General features: G+C 37.8%; 1 protein-coding gene across 50 annotated transcripts in view; it reads left to right on the plus strand.

The window, feature by feature from the left end:
- The window catches only part of TRIP12 (thyroid hormone receptor interactor 12), a 151,338-nt gene that overhangs the window by 43,380 nt on the left and 88,870 nt on the right, over positions 1–19,088 (plus strand). For 16 of the 50 annotated variants that reach the window (XM_086337007.1, XM_086337029.1, XM_086337154.1 and 13 more), the window contains exons 2-5: positions 923–1,069; positions 15,888–16,013; positions 16,865–17,520; positions 17,608–17,667. In XM_086337007.1, coding sequence (XP_086193133.1) covers positions 972–1,069; positions 15,888–16,013; positions 16,865–17,520; positions 17,608–17,667 — 940 coding nt within the window. In that variant the 5' untranslated portion in view covers positions 923–971. Of the gene's footprint in view, positions 1–922; positions 1,070–15,887; positions 16,014–16,864; positions 17,668–19,088 lie in introns of all 50 variants that reach the window. The other 34 variants (XM_086336924.1, XM_086336944.1, XM_086336969.1 and 31 more) reach the window with 3 other exon arrangements.

Here is a 19,088-nt window from a genome sequence, read left to right on the forward strand (position 1 = left end):
CTCCATGAGGTAGATGATAACTGATTTTGCAGAAGAAGTAAACAAATTTAGAGAGCAAGTTTCTTGACTGGAGTCAGAGCCAGCACAGCTGATGCTGAAATCCAGGTGATCTGGGGCCATTTCTCAGTTTACTGTACTTTAAGCTGCTTTTTCCTGGTTTCTCCATTAAGATATTACAACTTTGCCATTTCCTTTGTATTCGTGGTTTCATTTGGCCACAGCAGTACTGTGAAGTACCCATGGCATATATTGTTTCTATTCTGTGGCTGGGGAATCTGAGGCTAGAGGTTGTGGATTGTACAAAGGCAGACTCCTTTAAAACCTGTTCTGTGACACGACTTCAGCCAAGGTGTTATGACTTTAGATGCAATGCCCCTTTCTTTTACTAGAAATGTGGAAACAAAGATTTCTACTTGTGCTCTGTTTTTTTGTTTTTTTTTGAATTGGGAATTTCTTGGTCATTCCATGAGAAATACAAGTAGATTTTATCTGCTGGGTTCTGGACCTAATGCCTTGAATTTGATACAGTCCTGACAGTTTATGGGGCTTCCCTGGTGGCTCAGATGGTAAAGACTCTGCAATGTGGAGAGACCTGGATTCGATCCCTGGGTTGGAAAGATCCCCTGGGGACCCACTCCAGTATTGTCAACCCACTCCAGTATTCTTGCCTGGAAAATCCCCATGGGCAGAGGAGCCTGGTGGGCTACAGTTTATGGGGTTACAAAGAATCGGACATGACTGAGCAACGCTTTATGACACATTAATCGGGCAGACTTCAGAGGTTAAGATAGTGCAGCGTTGGTGAAGGCTGTCTGATCAAACTGTATTATATAGAGTTTCCTCTTTTATGGTTCCTTCATTTTTGATGTTGTATCATATATAGTTGACGTTTTTTTTTTTTTCTCTCTTTTTTCCCTTTTAGTGAATGGTAGTGTCTAGAAAGGGTATGTCCCTTCAAGAGAGAGGTGCCAATGTCCAACCGGCCTAATAACAATCCAGGGGGGTCACTGCGACGTTCACAGAGGAACACTGCCGGGGCCCAACCACAAGACGACTCGATAGGAGGAAGGTATGTATTTAATGGTAATTTGAAAAGAAACTGAGATTGAAGAAAGTTTTTTTAAAACCTCACTATATGGACCAGAGCTTAAATGGTTCACTGTAAATGGGAATTTCTTTTCTAATTTTTGAGCTAGGTAGCAGAAACCTGGAATTCAGAGCGATTATTTAATCATCCCTACACCCACCCCCAGGCTCAAAAAATAGTTCTCAGTCATTATCAAAACTTGAATCTCTGGGTTGTTAACATGTGGCACATCATGTTTATGGCCCCTTTTCTTTCTCCTCACTGTCTTATACACAGGCTACAACATACCTTTCAGCCATTTGTGATCCCTTCCTTCATGTGTGTAGTGACTTGGTTTATTTACCTTATTTGAAAGGAACCTTCGTTTGTTTTAAGATCTTGAGTTTTGTTACCTAGCTTTTGAGTTTTTTCCCCATCTTATTTTTTGACAACACATGGATGCTGACAGGCTGGTGAGGTTGTCTGTTAGCACATCCATTCTTAGTGTTTGATGTTGAGTTGGTCTTTTTTAGCTGGAGTCGTTGTATAGGAGGTAATATGAAGAATCAGATACATTCTGCTGAATGTTGAATTCCATGTCTCATTTAGCTAAGTACTCTCATTTTATGCATAACATACTCAGATTTGCTTGGGCCTACTTTTCCAGTGCATGGACTCATCATAGATTAAAGTAGATTGTGGCTAAACTCTAATAAGATTACCTTATGCAACATTTTGAGGCATTATCATGTATATATTGTCTTGTTTAGTCACTAAGTCATGTCCAACTCTTAGTGACCCCGTGGACAGTAGCCCATCAGAATCCATGGAATTTCCCAGGCAATAGTGCTGGAGTGAGTTGCTATTTCCTTCTCCAGTATATTGCCTAGTAAAATATATATAAAATTTATATATAATTTATAAATATTTTATATATTTATAAAAGGTAAATGTCAAATGTAAAGAAATTGAAGTATATCTTGCTCATGTCAGGCCATTTTAGTGGTTGAACATTTGGACATTGGGCTAGGACAGTTTGTGTGTAATTTTTGTCTCTTGTGAAATAGCTGTGTGTCCTTTGTTATATATCCTTCAGAAAACCTCAATTTTTTGTTTGTTTGTTTTAGTCCATACAGTGAGGATACTTATTTTACAGGGTTACTAGTTAATTTCAGTATTATAATATGTTAAACTTTTAGAACAGTGCTTAGTACAGAGTTTTGTTCTAAATTTTTTGCTTTTTTTACATTTAAAGCAGCATACTTTATTTATGCTGCTGATTAGAAAATAACACCCCCCATTACAAAAATGTTACATATTTTAGAAAACTTGGAAAATACAGGGAAGTATAAAGAAAAACATCATATTTTCACAGTCCACTTAGAATCACTGCTAACATTGACCCATTCCTCCATGTGCGTGCACGTGCATGGGCGTGTGCTAGGTGGTTCATTTGTGTCCAGCTTTTTTGAGCCCCTGGACCATAGCTCACCAGGCTCCTCTGTTTGTAATATTTCCCAGGCAAGAATACTGGAGTGGTTGCCATTTACTTCTCCAGGGGGATCTTCCCCACCCTAGGGATTGAAGCTACATCTCCTGTGTCTCCTGCATCGCAGACGGATTCTTTACCCGCTGAGCCATACTAGATGTGCATGCATACATATTAATCCTCAGGTTATGCTTAGGCTCTTGATATGATTGACAAACATTTTGCACTGTCACACAGTATATTACTTGTAAATCCAGTGATGTTTCAGCACCATTATCTTTTCTGCACGTCAGTAATAGGGAAAATTATTTAAATATCTCTTGTATTATGTATTTAAAAATGTGAGTGGAAAACAAATAGACACAGTTAATTCTAGTTGATTAAGATGCATTGGCTTTAATAGCTAAGTTGTGCTCAAGATTGAATTCAATTAGATGTGTAGAATGGATCTTTCCCTAAAGTTTATGTACTTTAAGCCAATGATGCATGCTCAATTGATGGAAAATAATGAAATTTAAGTTTCTTTGGTAAGGCAGAAACATGCCAAAATACATAAAGCAAGGTGTAATTAAGAGTTTTTGTAAGACTTGAATCCTTCCTCCCTTTCAGTAATGCAGCCTCATTTCATCTCTCACGATTTCAACTTTTATGTCTTCAAGAAACATTTCCTGGCAAAAAATAGTCACAAAAGAGGGCATATTCACTTTTTTGAAGTCTAGTATCATATGTGTTGTTTTCCTGTCTTTAAAAATTTTTTAAAAACATGACTTTTAAAGTCTTCATGTCTAGTTGTGTGGTTAATACCATAATTTAGTAATATTGATTGTTCAGGTGTTTCCTGTTTTTATGGGGAGAAGTATAATTATGATCAGTACGTAGGAATTTGGAACTTCCGCCAAAAAGTCTTATCATTTTGGTTAATAATGCAAATGAGAATATATTTGCACATTGGAATCTCATTTTGCCATTTTAGCAAGGTTGATACTTTTGTTTGTGATAGATTGTCTGGACTGGAAGGGACCTCAAACCCCAGACTGACTTGTGAAGCCCCAATGGAGTGTGCTGTAGTACCCAATTATGTAACTTCTGAGAAACCTCTCCAGGGATGTTGGGGAGTGAGAGGATTGGCATTAATTGGGAGAGAGCAGTTGTAACTGTATTTCCATTCTTTTAACCTGATTCCTGTTGCCTACCTTTCCTAAGTAAAATACTACTACTATTGTGACTTTTGTTTCCAAAACACAGTGGCTTTGGTCTTGTGGATGTATTCACAGTGGTCCAGTGATTGAAATAGTGGCAATAATAAGAGCATCTACTCCAACAGATGTACATATTCTTTCACTTTGAGACTCACAGAAGCTGTGTGCTAGTAAATATGTAGTCCCTGTTTTATAAATGCTTGCTCAGCTTTACACAGCTGCTGTGTAGAGACAAGGCTTGATTCCTGACTGCTTCACTCTCCAGTCCGATTCTTTCTTTACGCCAGCTGTTCTTACTGCACAAACCACTTGATCCAGATGATGAAAGACTTAGAGGAGGGCATGAAGTACTTATAATTGAAGATTATTTAACTCTTTCAGTTTAGAATTTAAGTTTTTTCCCTCCTAGAATTTCTTAATTCATTCATTTTTTGATTTGCTCTGTTTCCTTCCCAACTTGGGTGAACGTGTCCTTTTTTGTGTAGCTTCATTTCTGTGACCACTTTGTCTTTTTCCCAAATCAGGTCACTTACCTTTTTTTTGCCTTAAGAAGAAAAGGTCTAGTTCATCCATAAGGTAAAATAAACTTGGATCTTTGGGATATATTTATTTTCTCTTGATTATTCCCTCTGTTGTTTTTCACCCATTTTTCATCTCTGTTCCTAATGAAACTAGATATCTTTCCCCTCTTCTGTTGTTTTTCTCTTCTCCCTTCTTCCATAATTTGTTGGGCTACCATTGATCTGTTCCTCTCTGTGTGTTCTCTTCCTTCTTCAGGAAATCCTTCACCTCTTCTGCTTGTGTGTGGGCTTGCTCTGAGAGATATTACCTAGCCTTCCCACTGCTAGCAGGCTCTCCCTCCCTCTTGGCCATTCATTAACATTTTCTTTAGCAATTTTTTTGTTTTTCTCAAATGTCAGTGGTAGGATTGAATTCAGTTTTATAGCAAGCTCAGTTAAGGTTGCTGTAGTGAAGGTTTGTTTGACTTTGTTATAAAAACACAGAATGATGAGAACAGAAAATTGGATGCTTCGGGAGAATTAAAGAATTAAGATAAATTTAATCCTTCTACCCAGAGATAATGGTGGTTCATATTTCTACTCTGTTTCTACTCCATGATTTGAATTATCCCTCATTTTTTGTCTGTAAAATACATTACTCCCATGCCTATCACATTTGAGTATGATTCTGATTTTATTGAGTCAGATTCCTACAATAGGTTCATAGGACCCAAGGATATGAATTAATTTGAAGACTTTTTTTTTTTTGGTGCTGCATGGCGTGTGGGATCTTAGTTCCCCTACCAGGGATTGAGCCCATGTTCCCTGCATTGAAAGCACAGAGTCTTAACCACTGGACCACCAGGGAAGTCCCTGAAGACTTTTTTAACAGAATACTAAATTGTCTTTCAGAAAGATCGAATCACTTTGGTTTTTTTTTTTTTTCTTGTTTTGATTAAACCAGTTTATACTCCTAACACTTCGTGAGAATGCCTAGTTCTTCAAATCCTGGTCAAACAGCACAGCATTTTTAGTATAAGTTTGTGGGGAAAAGGGATTCCTTTGGTTAAAGTTACTGTTCTTTGGTTACCATAGAGTTGAAGGTCTTCCCCACATATTGGGCATTTTTATATACTTTGTGAGTTGTCTTAGTGTCCCTTTTCTCTTTTAATTTTGAGGATGTTTGTTCTTTTATTAGAACCCTTTATGAAAAGGGAATCAATCTACAGAGATGGGCTAGTATTTTTTATTACTTGTTCTAGTACTAATTTATGGTAGATTTTAAATTTAGGTAGTCAGGTATATCAGCTGTTTGTTTCTTTTCTTCCTTTGCTTTCTCCCAGAATAAAATTTTCTTCTCCGTTCTGTCAGTGTTTTTTTTTTTTAATGGTGTGAAAAAATGCCTGAATCCAATCCACTCCACCTTCGCACTCCCATTACAAAATTTGTCTGCAGGGTTTTACTAGTTATTTATTACTGAGTAATATATTATGAGATCTAGAGGTTATTGTTTTCTGTTAACATTGCAAAGCAGGGAGTTTTTAAAGCCAGGGTTAATTTTATAGAAAGATATAGATTTGTATTAATATTTTGCTTAAAAAAATTATTTCAAAGGGTTGGGATACAGAAAAACACAAAAAAGAAAATAAATATCATCCAGAGATTAAGTCTGTTTTGATTTTTATCTGTCTTTATTTTGGTGGGGGGAATCTTAGTTCCCTGATCAGTTATTGAACCTGTGCCCCCTGCAATAGAAGCGAGGAGTCTTAACCACTGGACCTCTAGGGAATTCCCTGTCTTTAAAGCACCATTTAGCATGTAGCTGATTACATTGTAAATACTTTTAGATCCTACTATTGTTTCCACTCAATATCCCAACATGAACATTTCCTCTTATCATTATGATTTTTGGCATTTGTTTACAAATGGTCACATGATTTGCTGACTCAATGTGCAGTATTTTCCACTATTAATTTTCCTTTTTTGGATAGTTAGATAATTGCAGTGGGAAAAGTTTTTGCTTGTGCTTCAGTTCAGTTCAGTTCAGTTCAGTCACTCAGTGGTGTCTGACTCTTTGCCACCCCATGAATTGCAGCACGCCAGCCCTCCCTGTCCATCACCAACTCCGGGAGTTCACCCACACTCACGTCCATCGAGTCAGTGATGCCATCCAGCCATCTCATCCTCTGTGGTCCCCTTCTCCTCCTGCCCCCAATCCCTCCCAGCATCAGAGTCTTTTCCAATGAGTCAACTCTTCACATGAGGTGGCCAAAGTACTGGAGTTTCAGCTTTAGCATCATTCCTTCCAAAGAACACCTAGGGCTGATCTCCTTTAGGATGGACTGGTTGGATCTCCTTGCAGTCCAAGGGACTCTCAAGAGTCTTCTCCAACACCACAGTTCAAAAGCATCAATTCTTCGGCACTCAGCCTTCTTCACAGTCCAACTCTCACATCCATACATGACCACAGGAAAAACCATAGCCTTGACTAGACAGACCTTTGTTGGCAAAGTAATGTCTCTGCTTTTGAATATGCTATCTAGGTTGGTCATAACTTTCCTTCCAAGGAGTAAGCGTCTTTTAATTTCATGGCTACAGTCACCATCTTCAGTGATTTTGGAGCCCAGAAAAATAAAGTCAGCCACTGTTTCCCCATCTATTTCCCATGAAGTGATGGGACCGGATGCCATGATCTTCTTCTGACTGTTGAGCTTTAAGCCTACTTTTTCACTCTCCTCTTTCACTTTCATCAAGAGGCTTTTTAGTTCCCCTTCACTTTCTGCCATAAGGGTAGTGTCATCTGCATATCTGAGGTTATTGATATTTCTCCCAGCAATCTTGATTCCAGCTTGTGCCTCTTCCAGTCCAGAGTTTCTCATGATGTACTCTGCATATAAGTTAAACAAGCAGGGTGACAATATACAGCCTTGACGTACTCCTTTTCCTATTTGGAACCAGTCTGTTGTTCCATGTCCAGTTCTAACTGTTGCTTCCTGACCTGCATACAAATTTCTCAAGAGGCAGGTCAGGTGGTCTGGTATTCCCATCTCTTTCGGAATTTTCCACAGTTTATTGTGATCCACACAGTCAAAGGCTTTGGCATAGTCAATAGCGCAGAAATAGATGTTTTTCTGGAACTCTCTTGCTTTTTAGATGTTTGCAATTTTGGTATCTCTCAAGGAATAGGTTCCAAGGAATGAAATTGCTTGGTCAAAGTGAGTTTTTTATAGTCAACTTATTTCACATAAATCTTTTGCCCTCCAATTTACTTACCACCATCAGGAAAAAAAGTGCATTTTCTCATCATTCTGTCAAGTGTTTGCCTTCTGGTTGCAAAGAACAGGTGTGAATTTAAAGTTGCCAGCTGCACGTCTCCTGCCTTATTTATGGAAGAAGATGGGCAGAGAAAAGCAAATGTATTAGAGTATGTGTGGTTCAAGTTCTGACTAGTTTCCATTCCTTAGTTTTTCAGATCTATGTTGAATCTTTTCTCTAGGCTTGATTCTTTAACTGTTTTGATTGTGGAGATATGCATGCCTTATTTTAATAAAGCCTCTTTTTCTTTTTTGGCTTTAGAGTTTTAACAAGTCCTGCCTTAGTTATAAAAATGAGAGTAGAATAGCCTTTGTCACAAGCAGTTTCCAGCTCAGTAAGGGATATTGGCACGTGGGTGATTATTGAAGTCAGAGAAATATTTCTAGTAATGGCCTTATGGATGTGGGCTTTGAAGGCTGAGGAAGCACTTGTAAAACATAGGGTACATGTCAGCCACGTTTGTCTGTATTTCAAAAGTAGAGTCATTAGTTACTTCCAGAGTAGATTTTAGTTCTTTTCTGTTCTTCTTGGTACTTTGTTCATAAGTAGTAGGTGTTCAACAAAGACTAGTGTTGAAATAAGGAGATTTACTTCCTTGGCATTTGTAGGTGCAGAAGTGTCACTTTCTTTTATGGACATGGTCATCAAAAGGTGATTGCCTGGAGTGAAGGCAGAGTTAAAATAGGGCCCAGTTTAAATGGGTATGCTACAGGGATTATGCTGTGGTAACAAACAGCTCCTAAACATTAGTTTATCATCTAGCTGTTACATTTGTTCATCCTGGGTTGCTTGCAGGCTCTGCTCCATGTCCACACTTTCAGGTATTTGGGTATCACTGCTCTGGTGGCAAGAGAAAGTGCTGAATTGCTTTCTGACTGTCCAAGGCTTCCCTCAAGTGATCCATTTCCACCCATGTTCCCTTGACCAGAGCAAGTTACATGGCAGCATGTAATTTCCAGGTGGTTTGGCAGGTATTATCCTACCGTCTGCCTGGAAAGAAAGTGGAATATTTGTAAACAGCACCTGTTAGCTATCAGAGCTGTTAAACATCTATACCAGACCGTTTATTTCCCTCAGTTCTGCTCAGTGCAGCATGCCCGTATAGTTGTGTGTTCTCTTCATTCTTCTCCCTGATTAACCAGTATGGATGCCTTTTTAAATATTCGTTTTTTGATGTTCCTTCCATCTTTTTTGGTCCTGACCTTTGCTCAGTCAGATGGAAGCTTCTTCATCTTTGGGAGGAGGGAGACATGTTAAAGGGAGACATGGTGTGATGTGAAAACGACTTTATTGTTTCTTATGATTAAATTGAAAACACTTCAAACAGTTTATACTAGAGTTGTCCAGGTAACTTGTCATGTACTCCTCTCAGTAAGGGCAAATCTTACAGCGTAATTATTCACTTTGAGTTTCACCAGCAGAAGTGCATGTGCACACGCTCTTCCACTTCTTGGGCTGCTTTGGTAATGCTGAGAAGGCTGGTGTATCCCCTCAGACCTTGGGCTGGGAGGCAAGACTGACAGTGTTGCGTTTAGCGTGGTTGTTATGGCCTCAAGAGGAACAGAGGCTACTTTTTTCTAGGTAGAGGTTATACACATTGGATTCTTTATTTCTTGGACCAATAGAGAAATATTTTATATATTGTGCAATTTTCCTTGCATTATAGATTATTTGCCTTTAACCATCAGGTGTGAAATTTTTTCCAGCTGTCACTTCTTTAAGTATACTGGAAGCCTATAAGCCATCAGCTGCTGTGGATTATTTCATATCTTCACTGACGGTTTACTCTGATTCTCCTGTCCCTCAGTATTGAAGGAATCTGATGTCCCTCACCACTTTTGGCAAATACTTTCTCAGTCTCAGAATGCTTTCCTAGAAGAGAAGAATGCTTTTCCTAGAAGAGTTATCAGTGCGACTAAACATATATATATACAAATGTTTCTTCAATAATTGAACAGCAAGTTATAATGTCGTATGTGAAAGGCTAGAGCAGGGCGTGGCAAACCCTCTGCAGTATTCTTGCCTGGAAAATCCCAGGGACAGAGGAGCCTGGCGGACTACAGTCCATGGGGTCGCAAAGAGTCAGACATGCCTGAAGCAACTTAGCACATGCAGTTGTGTCCAACACTTTGCAACCCCATAAACTGCAACACTGCAGGCCTCCCTGTCCATCACCAACTCCCGGAGTTTACCTAATTCATGTCCATTGAGTCAGTGATGCCATCCAACCATCTCATCCTCTGTTGTCGCCTTCTCCTCCTGCAATCTTTCCCAACGTCAGGGTCTTTTCTAATGAGTCGGCTCTTCACATAAGGTGGCCAAAGTACTGGAGCATCAGCATCAGCCCTTCCAGTGAATATCAGGGTTGATTTCCTTTAGGATTGACTGGTTTGGTTGTTTTGGAGAAGCTCTTGAGAATCCCTTGGACTGCAAGGAGATCAAACCAGTCAATCCCACTGTATAGTGTGTATCATATAATGTAAAGTATCTTTTCTTTGATGCCCCTCTAGTATCTTGAATTAGGAAGTATATAAAATGCTTGCCTACACAGTCTAGAAACATTGATACAATGTATGAGCATTTTACAAAGGTAAAAATAAACAAGTAGAAGGAAAACGGTTGATAACAAAGTACTTATTATCTCAGTAAGTAAATGCTTGGGTACTTGATGCAAGATGACACTATATTCAGATGCTTGCATCTGTATTTTTGTTGAATTTGACAACTGCCAACAACAGACTTCAATTCTGTAAGCAGCATTTTTATTATAAACTTTTCCAAACTGATGCATGGCTCTTGATAAAGCTGCAAAAAAAAAAAGAAAATACAATCTTGTTGATTCCCATTCATTCCTGGAAAGCTTCAAGTATGTAGTAAGTAAAGTCACTCAGTCGTGTCAGACTCTTTGCGACCCCATGGACTGTAGCCTACCAGGCTTCTCCATCCATGGGATTTTCCAGGCAAGAATACTGGAGTGGGTTGCCATTTCCTCCTCCAGGAGATCTTCCTGACCCAGGGATTGAACCCGGGTCTCCCACATTGTAGGCAGACGCTTTACCATCTAAGCCACCAGGGCATTACTAAGTATGTAGAGGACCATGCAAAACAAATCTAAGCTGAGAAATTAATTATAAGCCCATTTTTCCCTTAGGTCATGATATCTTCTACCTCTGGTGCTTAACTGCTAAAAATGCCAATAGCACCACTGTTCCTCAGATGTTTTGAAAATACTCCCTAGAAGAGGAACCACTGTTTTTTTTTTCCTCTTTTTTAAAGACACTGTTTTGTTAAAATAAATAAGGAGTTCTATATTAGAGAATTTTTGGAGCTAGCATTTTGCCATAACTCAACATAGGAACATTGGTCAGACTACTTCTGTTTTGTGACTGAAATAGAAACTAGTACATTTTACAGGAGACATTAGTGAGTTTTTTGTTTAAAGTGTTTTGAATGAACTTTCCATCTTGATGATTGAAAATCAGAGGCTTATTTATAACATGCGTTTTATAGCATTATAAGCAAGCATTTAATTTATAGAAGATAAAACTAAATGTTATAATTGTGCATGTAAAATGTAAAGGCATAAAAATGTCTGTGTGTCTGTATGGACATACACACATTTGGAGGTGTAATTATATACCAAATCATTTCTGTTTGGTAACATATATGCTAGCACAGATAATAATTTCAAACAGAATCTGAGACCTGTAATACAAGGAATTAACTGCTGCTACTGCTGCTAAGTCGCTTCAGTCGTGTCTGACTCTGTGCGACCCCATAGACGGCAGACCCCCAGGCTCCTCCGTCCGTGGGATTCTCCAGGCAGGAGTACTGGAGTGGGTGCCATTGCCAGCTGCTTGTGATGAGCCGTTTTGCTCGTTTTGCCTACGATTAGATTAGGAATGTGCTCTTTGCTCCCAGGTTTTGGCCCCTTTTAGACTGAACCAGAGTTGGTTTCTAATCTTCCAGGATACCAAAGATTTTACTCTAAAGCATAGAAAAGTAAAGTCTCTAGAAAACAATCACTAGAGTTTGCCGGAAAGTCACCATGAGGCATTTGAAACTTGGTTTCAAGTTAATATTGAAAGCACACAACCAAGAGTTGATAATAGCATGCCCTTTTGCAGCATAGATTTCTTTAACCTGAATTTGCCCACATCCACTTGGAAATGATGTCAGTATGCTGTGGAAATCGTGTTGGTTCATAGGCAGTTTTTTCTGTAGTGTTAATATATGCACTTCAGTTGGGACAGACATTTCAATTAAGAGAGTAAGATTTGGACATATATGTCGCTCTTAAAAAATACATGGAAATCGTGCAGAAATGAGTTAAAGAAATCATTTAGTGCAAGAAATAGCTGGTTCAGTGGTTTCCAGAACCACCACACTTTGCACTGCTTAACACTCTCAGGAAGCTCAAAACCATTTATTTACTCTCCTATATTTATAAAGAAGGAAAATGAGAAAAAGGAAGTCTTCCCCAGAATTATATTTTTAATTTTGTCAAAGCTGGTCCTAAAAGAAAATACCTTAAAAGAGAAAGTACAAAAATAAGACTCTAATGAGTGGACCATCTGTGATTATTGGTGCAAATGTTAGTAGAGGTTTAATCTTTATTAAAATTGATGATGGTTTTGTTAGGACTCTAACTGCAAAATAATAACATAGGTTTGAATGCTGTGTTTCTAATCATATTTTCACTATTAGTTTTAGTAGGTGATACTGCAGAGCATGAGGATTTTTTTTTTCCCCCCAGTAACATCCATAGGCTGAGAAGCTTCAGTCCCCACACCCATCCACCCACCCAACTATCTTGGATTCTAATTCACTAAAGGGCTCATTCTAGTGCTACTTAACAGTTTGTCCTGAATTTTACTGTCTTGCAAATTTGATTTATAGTAGGTATAAATTTTACAGATCTTAAAGAGATCATGCTTTTCAATAAAAATGAATATTAATCATAAACTTTGATAAATGAGGGAGTTGATAAAATGAGCTAACAGGCATCAAGACTCCTTTAGCACTGAATGCTGTTATATTCTCATTGGCTGTTCTAATTGGGCATTATTATTTTATGGAGATTTCTTTACAGTGTCTGAGCATTAACAATTTATAAATGGGCGTAATAAAATAGAGTCCCACTTTGGGAGGGCACACATTGTTACTTATGGTAACCATCTGGTTGCCTACTCCTCTTGTGGTAAGCCATGGACCAGATCCAGCCTGCTGCCTGCTTTTGTAAATAAAAATTTGGTTAGAACATAGCCATGCCCATTTGTTTATATGTTATTTATACCTGCTTCTGTGACACGTAGTACCACCACAAAACTGGAAGTATTTACTACCTTTTACAGAAAATGTATTGAGACCATGCTGAACAATAGTCAGAGGGTCGTCCCTGGTGGCTCAGCAGTAAAGAATCTGCCTGCAGTGCAGGAGATGAGGGTTTGATTCCTGAGGCTGTGGAGAATCCTTGGAGAAGGGAATGGCAGCCCACTCCAGTATTCTTGCCTGGGAAATCTCATGGACAGAGGAATCTGGCAGGCTGCAGTTCATGGGGTCACAAGAATCGGGACACAACCAAGCAGCTGAACCATCACCACCAAAGAATGGTCAGAAAGACATAAAGATCACTATTTTGTAATATTTAAAAAAATTTTTTTCACCAGGCCTCAGTGAGAATATCACACCTAAAATAATTTTAGGAAAGTTATTACTCCAATAAGATCAGTATGGGATTGAAGCCAGTTTTGTGAGCCTCACTTTCTTGAATGATTGGACACATTTTCTTTCTTTTTCTCCTCCTCTCCCTTCTTTCCCCTTCCTCTTTCAAACACATTGAGACTGCCTGCTATATTCTTTAGTTCCTTGATGATGAATAAGGACGTGAAAACTGCAGGAGTGGGTTTGGGTGGCTATAAGTTTCAATATGTTTTAAAACCAGAGAATGATTTATTTGGGTGGAGGAAAGGAAGACTGCTACCTCTACTGTGTGATCAGCGTAGGTTAATGTTGGTCAGTTTCTGTTGACAAAGAGAGTTACTGATACTTAGGAATATATTATGTCTTTTTTTTTTCCTTCTGGGATTGACATTTAAATACTTAACTACTTGAACATTGTCACAAAGTTGTCTAGCTTTGAACTGATAAGATTTTCTTTTAATATGATCTTAAAATTTTCAAGGGATATTTAAATTTTACTGTGACATGAATTAGAAATTGTGATTCATTTAAAAGATACAGCAAACTTTAAAAAAAATAAGAATGTAGAGAACCTGAATGACATAATTTATAAATATTATTCCATGGATAGTAAATTGTATTCCATGGATAGTAAATTGTATACCTGAAAACAATATTTTACTTTCCTTTTTAAAAAGTAACTATGAAGTGATTTGAGAATTTGCTCAATCTTAACTCCTTTAAAAAAGAGTTGTTGTTCAGTTGCTAAGTTGTAACTGTTTGTTTGGGACCCCGTAAACTGAGCAAGCCAGGCTTCCCTGTCTTTCACTATTTCCTGGGGTTTGCTCAGACTGGTGTCCATTGAGTCGGTGATGCCATCCAATCATCTCATCCTCTGTTGTCCCCTTCTCCTCCTTCCCTCAATTTTTGCCAGCATCAGGGTCTTTTCCAGTGAGTTGATTCTTCACATCAGGTGGCTAAACTATTAGAACTCTCATATCTGAAATGGCTAAACTATTAGAACTCTCATATCTGAAACTAGAAATGAAACAAAAACAAAAGCAACTTTTGGAAACTAAATCTCTTGGTAAGAAACTCATGGGATAAAGCAAAATATCAGTCTGCCAGTGTAAGAATATCTAGGAAAAATAAAGACTAAATTACAATATATAAAATTCTACACGGTTCAGCTTGTATACACTCAGAAAATACAACAAATACCCTGGAAGGAAAAATCATCAAAGACTAAGATACATGAAAGCCTATAGATTACTGTAGTTATTTAGTAGTTGATCCAGTTAAATGTTTAGAGAATACTATTGTGTTACGGATTAGAACCTTAAAAATGAAAATAATAGTATGAACCTGAGAAATATTCACTGAGAAGCTAATGTCATATCTTCTTTCAAGAATCCAGTATTGAGTTCTTCTTCAAAAATGAAAGAAAACAAAGACACTGAGACTAGAAACCTTAGATCAACTTTTTGAAGAGATGATGGAACATATATGATACATTGAGAACTGTATGGCATCCTGGTACATTTAGATGGAGTTGTCATATGAGGTGTTGAGTGACTTATTTCTAATTCCTTTGAGATCATGTTCAAAATGAGACTTGAAAAAAATTTTTTAAACAAAATAAACAGCTTTAGTATTAATGAAACTTTGTTGCTCTCATTAGAATATGCTCTTTTATGTTATTTACATGAAGGATGGATCTTGGCCATGAATTACATAAGTTGAATCTATTAACCTTAATATTTCTCCTCTGAAACACCAGCTTTTCAAGGGTGTATATTCATGCATGCTTCTTTTGCTTGTGTAAATCTCATGTGACCTTTGCCAGAGGTTAAGAAATCTTAACAACTGAAAAGTTTCTTCATATCCCTCAAACTTGCTCTTAAAATAGTGCAGCATCAGGATTTGAATTATTATAAATATAAGCTAACCATGTATCAGTGGTACAATTGTTATGAATGTGTTTGGAATATTTTGTGGCAAATTCTGTATCTCTAGGACTTGGTTTTGGTGTACTTTATACTAGTTAGTGCTTTAAATTCATAGTAAATATCACCATTGATTTCATGTAAGCTTGTTAACTGTTTTTAGTGCTTTTAATGATTTTATGTATAAAATCAGTTTGAGAATTGACTCTTATCTGCTTCTGCATTTATTGTGCGAACCTGAATTACAGTGTACAAATTGGTGATCAGTATAATTGTAGGGATCACAAATTGCATTTTCTGTAAACCCTTTAAGCTATTATAGTTACATTGTCTATTAAAGGAGTGTTTAGATCTAAAGCCTAGGTTTGTGTTTTGCAAAAATTGGACATATTTGAATATCTTAATTGCTGAAAATTCATTATTAAGCAACTGTAATATTGCTATATGATATTAAGCAACTGGTTATAAAAAAATCTTAACTCTTGAGTATTGAGGGGATTGGTTCTAAGAGGTAATTTCTTTGGCCAGATTATTTGATAGAATAATTGATTATAGAAATATTTGGGAAAAGGATAGGATCAATAATGAATTGGGAGGCTTTTTTTGTTTTTATGAAAAAATATTTCACTTTCAGTGTGTATTTGCATCTCCTTTTCCTGATAGATTTCTGTTTTGGTTTTCTGCTGACAGGTCACATTTAGGGCAGGCAAAACATAAGGGATATAGCCCTCCTGAGAGTAGAAAATCTAATTCTAAGGCACCCAAAGTGCAGTCTAATACTACTTCTGAACTGTCAAGGGGACACCTTTCTAAAAGGTAAAACTTCACATTGCTTATCCATTTTTCAAGGCAGAGTTATTTGCATTTGAATCATTGCCTAATATTAAAACATACCAGGGTATGCCAAAATGTTGTGATATGTGTTTTCGTCATTCTGTGGGTATAACTTTTAGGAGGAACGGTGTATATCACCTCTGCAGTGATGTCAATGCAACATCCCTTAGGCAGTGCTTTTATTCTCCTTGATCAGAGACCTGCAGGTTTCTCCCTTTGCCTGAGTTTCTCCTTTTGCTTGACAAACCATTACAGGCATCTGCAGTGCCATTTTAAAATCCATTTTTCTTGGGTTTTTTTATTGTCAGAGCCATAGGTCAGTGATTTAAGATCTAATTGATAGGAGTCTTTAGAAAAGAATATAGCTGTAAATATTTGATACCACAGTAAAAAACTTTTTAACCTTCATTTTATAAATGTGTATGTTAATGCTTATTTACTTTAAGCTGTCACAAGTTGCGCTTGTAAACAGTATCAAGATTTTAGTTTAAACTGGTTCTGAACTACTAAAAAAGCATCATTTTTTTGGTAATCCTAATTTTTGTGTTGTGATTAGGAGTATTGGTGTCAGTCATCTTTCGGCTAAAGAATGAACCTGATTTTTTGATATTTTACCCTCTAAAGTTTCTCCCTGTCTGCCCCCCGCCCTTTATTTTTTTGCAGTGTTGAACCATTTGTAAGCCTGTGTTTGTTTAGTTACTGGACTTACCAGGAATACGTTAGCACTTAAAAAAAATCTTATTTCCATCGACTTGAGAAATTAATGTAAGTGTATTAGGACAGGTTTTATGATGATGGGCTGATACTAACTCTTTTCTTATCTAACCTCTTAGAAGCTGCAGTTCGTCATCTGTTGTCATAGTCCCACAACCAGAGGATCCAGACAGAGCCAATACTTCAGAAAAGCAGAAAACGGGGCAGGTGCCTAAGAAAGACAATTCTCGAGGAGTGAAACGCAGTGCTAGTCCAGACTACAACAGGACCAATTCTCCTAGCTCTGCCAAAAAACCCAAAGCACTTCAGCATACTGAATCTCCCTCGGAAACGAGTAAGCCACATAGTAAGTCAAAGAAGAGACACTTAGACCAGGAGCCACAACTGAAATCTGCACCGTCTCCATCCACGAGCAAGGCTCATACCAGAAAGAGTGGGGCCGCTGCTGGTTCACGGAGTCAGAAAAGAAAGAGGACAGAGAGTTCTTGTATAAAGAGTGCTTCTGTGTCTGAAGCCACTGGTGCCGAAGAGAGATCTGCAAAACCTACCAAGCTGGCTTCAAAATCGGCCGCCTCAGCCAAAGCTGGGTGTAGCACCATCACCGACTCGTCGTCTGCTGCCTCGACCTCCTCCTCGTCCTCTGCCGTCGCCTCGGCCTCCTCTGCTGTTCCACCAGGTGCCAGGGTGAAACAAGGAAAAGACCAGAACAAGGCCAGGCGTTCCCGCTCAGCATCCAGTCCCAGCCCCAGAAGAAGCAGCAGGGAAAAGGAACAGAGTAAAACTGGTGGCTCTTCAAAATTCGATTGGGCTGCTCGCTTCAGCCCTAAAGTTAGCCTTCCTAAAACAAAACTGTCTCTTCCAGGGTCTTCTAAGTCAGAAACATCCAAACCTGGACCTTCTGGATTACAGGCCAAATTAGCAAGTAAGTTTACTGGAAAGGTTTTTTTATTAAAGAAAATTTCCTTTGGTTTGTCAGGTTTTCAGGTTGGGCAGTCCGAGGCAGTTTTAGATTTATTACTGTACTTGGGTCTGTACATAACAGTGTCTAATAATTGATTTACCCCATTTGGTTTTATGGAGATGGATAAGGAATGCTACCACCTTATTAGTAAATTGTCATATTTTAGTGTTTGTATCTTTATCTTTGCAGTGTTTGCTGCTTATTTTCTAATGTCAGAGTAGGACAGCAAGTTGGTTTTTCTCCTTTAACCAGAAACATAACTGCTAGTTATGAGGTGGTTATGACCACAGTTGGAGATCAAACATTCCGTTTTGGTATTGTACATTCTTGATGTGTGGAAACTCTGAGCTACTTTATTAGAATATAAATGTACCTTAGTTTTAAACCTCATTCATAGGTAATATTTTATGGCCTTTAAGGAGCTTAGTTTAAAAATGAATACCTCAAAAAAAATTAAAAAAAAAAAATAAAAATGAATACCTCAATGTTACAAAGCACTGGGCTATGGCTCCTAGGTAAATGGGGGAGAATTTTGCCTTCTTGAAGCGTATAGTGGAGTAGAAAAAACTAATAATGTTTGACAATAATACATCCAAGCAAAGAAACTAGATAAGAGAAAGGTATCTTGAGACACTTCTTTCTCTCTCTCTTTTTTTTTTTTTTTTAAAAAGAAAAGATCAACTTCAGGAAGCCAGATGTTCATTTCATTAGAACTGATTAGAAATGATAGGGACCCTCTTCAATTACGATTACTATAATGCTGAAGTGCCTTTTTTTTTTCCCCCCTATTTTGAGAAATCTAAAAGGCACAAATACAGAGAATAATACGACACTTATCTATGGTTTTTAAAGCATTTAGTTTTTGTAATATTGAACCTGGAAGCTTGTTTTGACCATCTTTTTTCCTTTTGAGCCCTCTTGGAAAATTTCAGATCCATGTTTTGATATGCATAGACCATTTTTTGGTTTTTGGAAGATTTTATACTGTGTCTACTGTTGTTGTCAAAGTATCAGTCATATTGAATCCGCCTAACCTAGTGGTGAATCCACACTGTTAGCTCTGTATAGTTGAATCCTGCAGTCAATAAAGTATTAATTCAGTTGATTCAGTATTAGTGAAACTTTGGCCAGAATACTAGTAGACACTATTTTAAAATTTTATGTTTAATCTGTATCATAGGGTTATTTGAAGGTAACCTCTTTCACTCCTAGGTCGTAAAAACTGTTCTATGTGGTATTTTAAATATGCAGTGTGTGCGTGCATGCTTAGTAGCTCAAATTGTGTCCCACTCTGCAACCCCATGGACTGTAACCAGCCAGGCTCCTCTATCTTTGGGATTCTCCAGGCAAGAATACTGCACTGGGTTTCCTCCTCCAGGGAA

The sequence above is a fragment of the Bos grunniens genome, chromosome 2 (genome assembly GCF_055505025.1).
Source record: "Bos grunniens cultivar Pamir isolate PY7600 chromosome 2, Bosgru_T2T1.0, whole genome shotgun sequence".
NCBI lineage: Eukaryota > Metazoa > Chordata > Mammalia > Artiodactyla > Bovidae > Bos > Bos grunniens.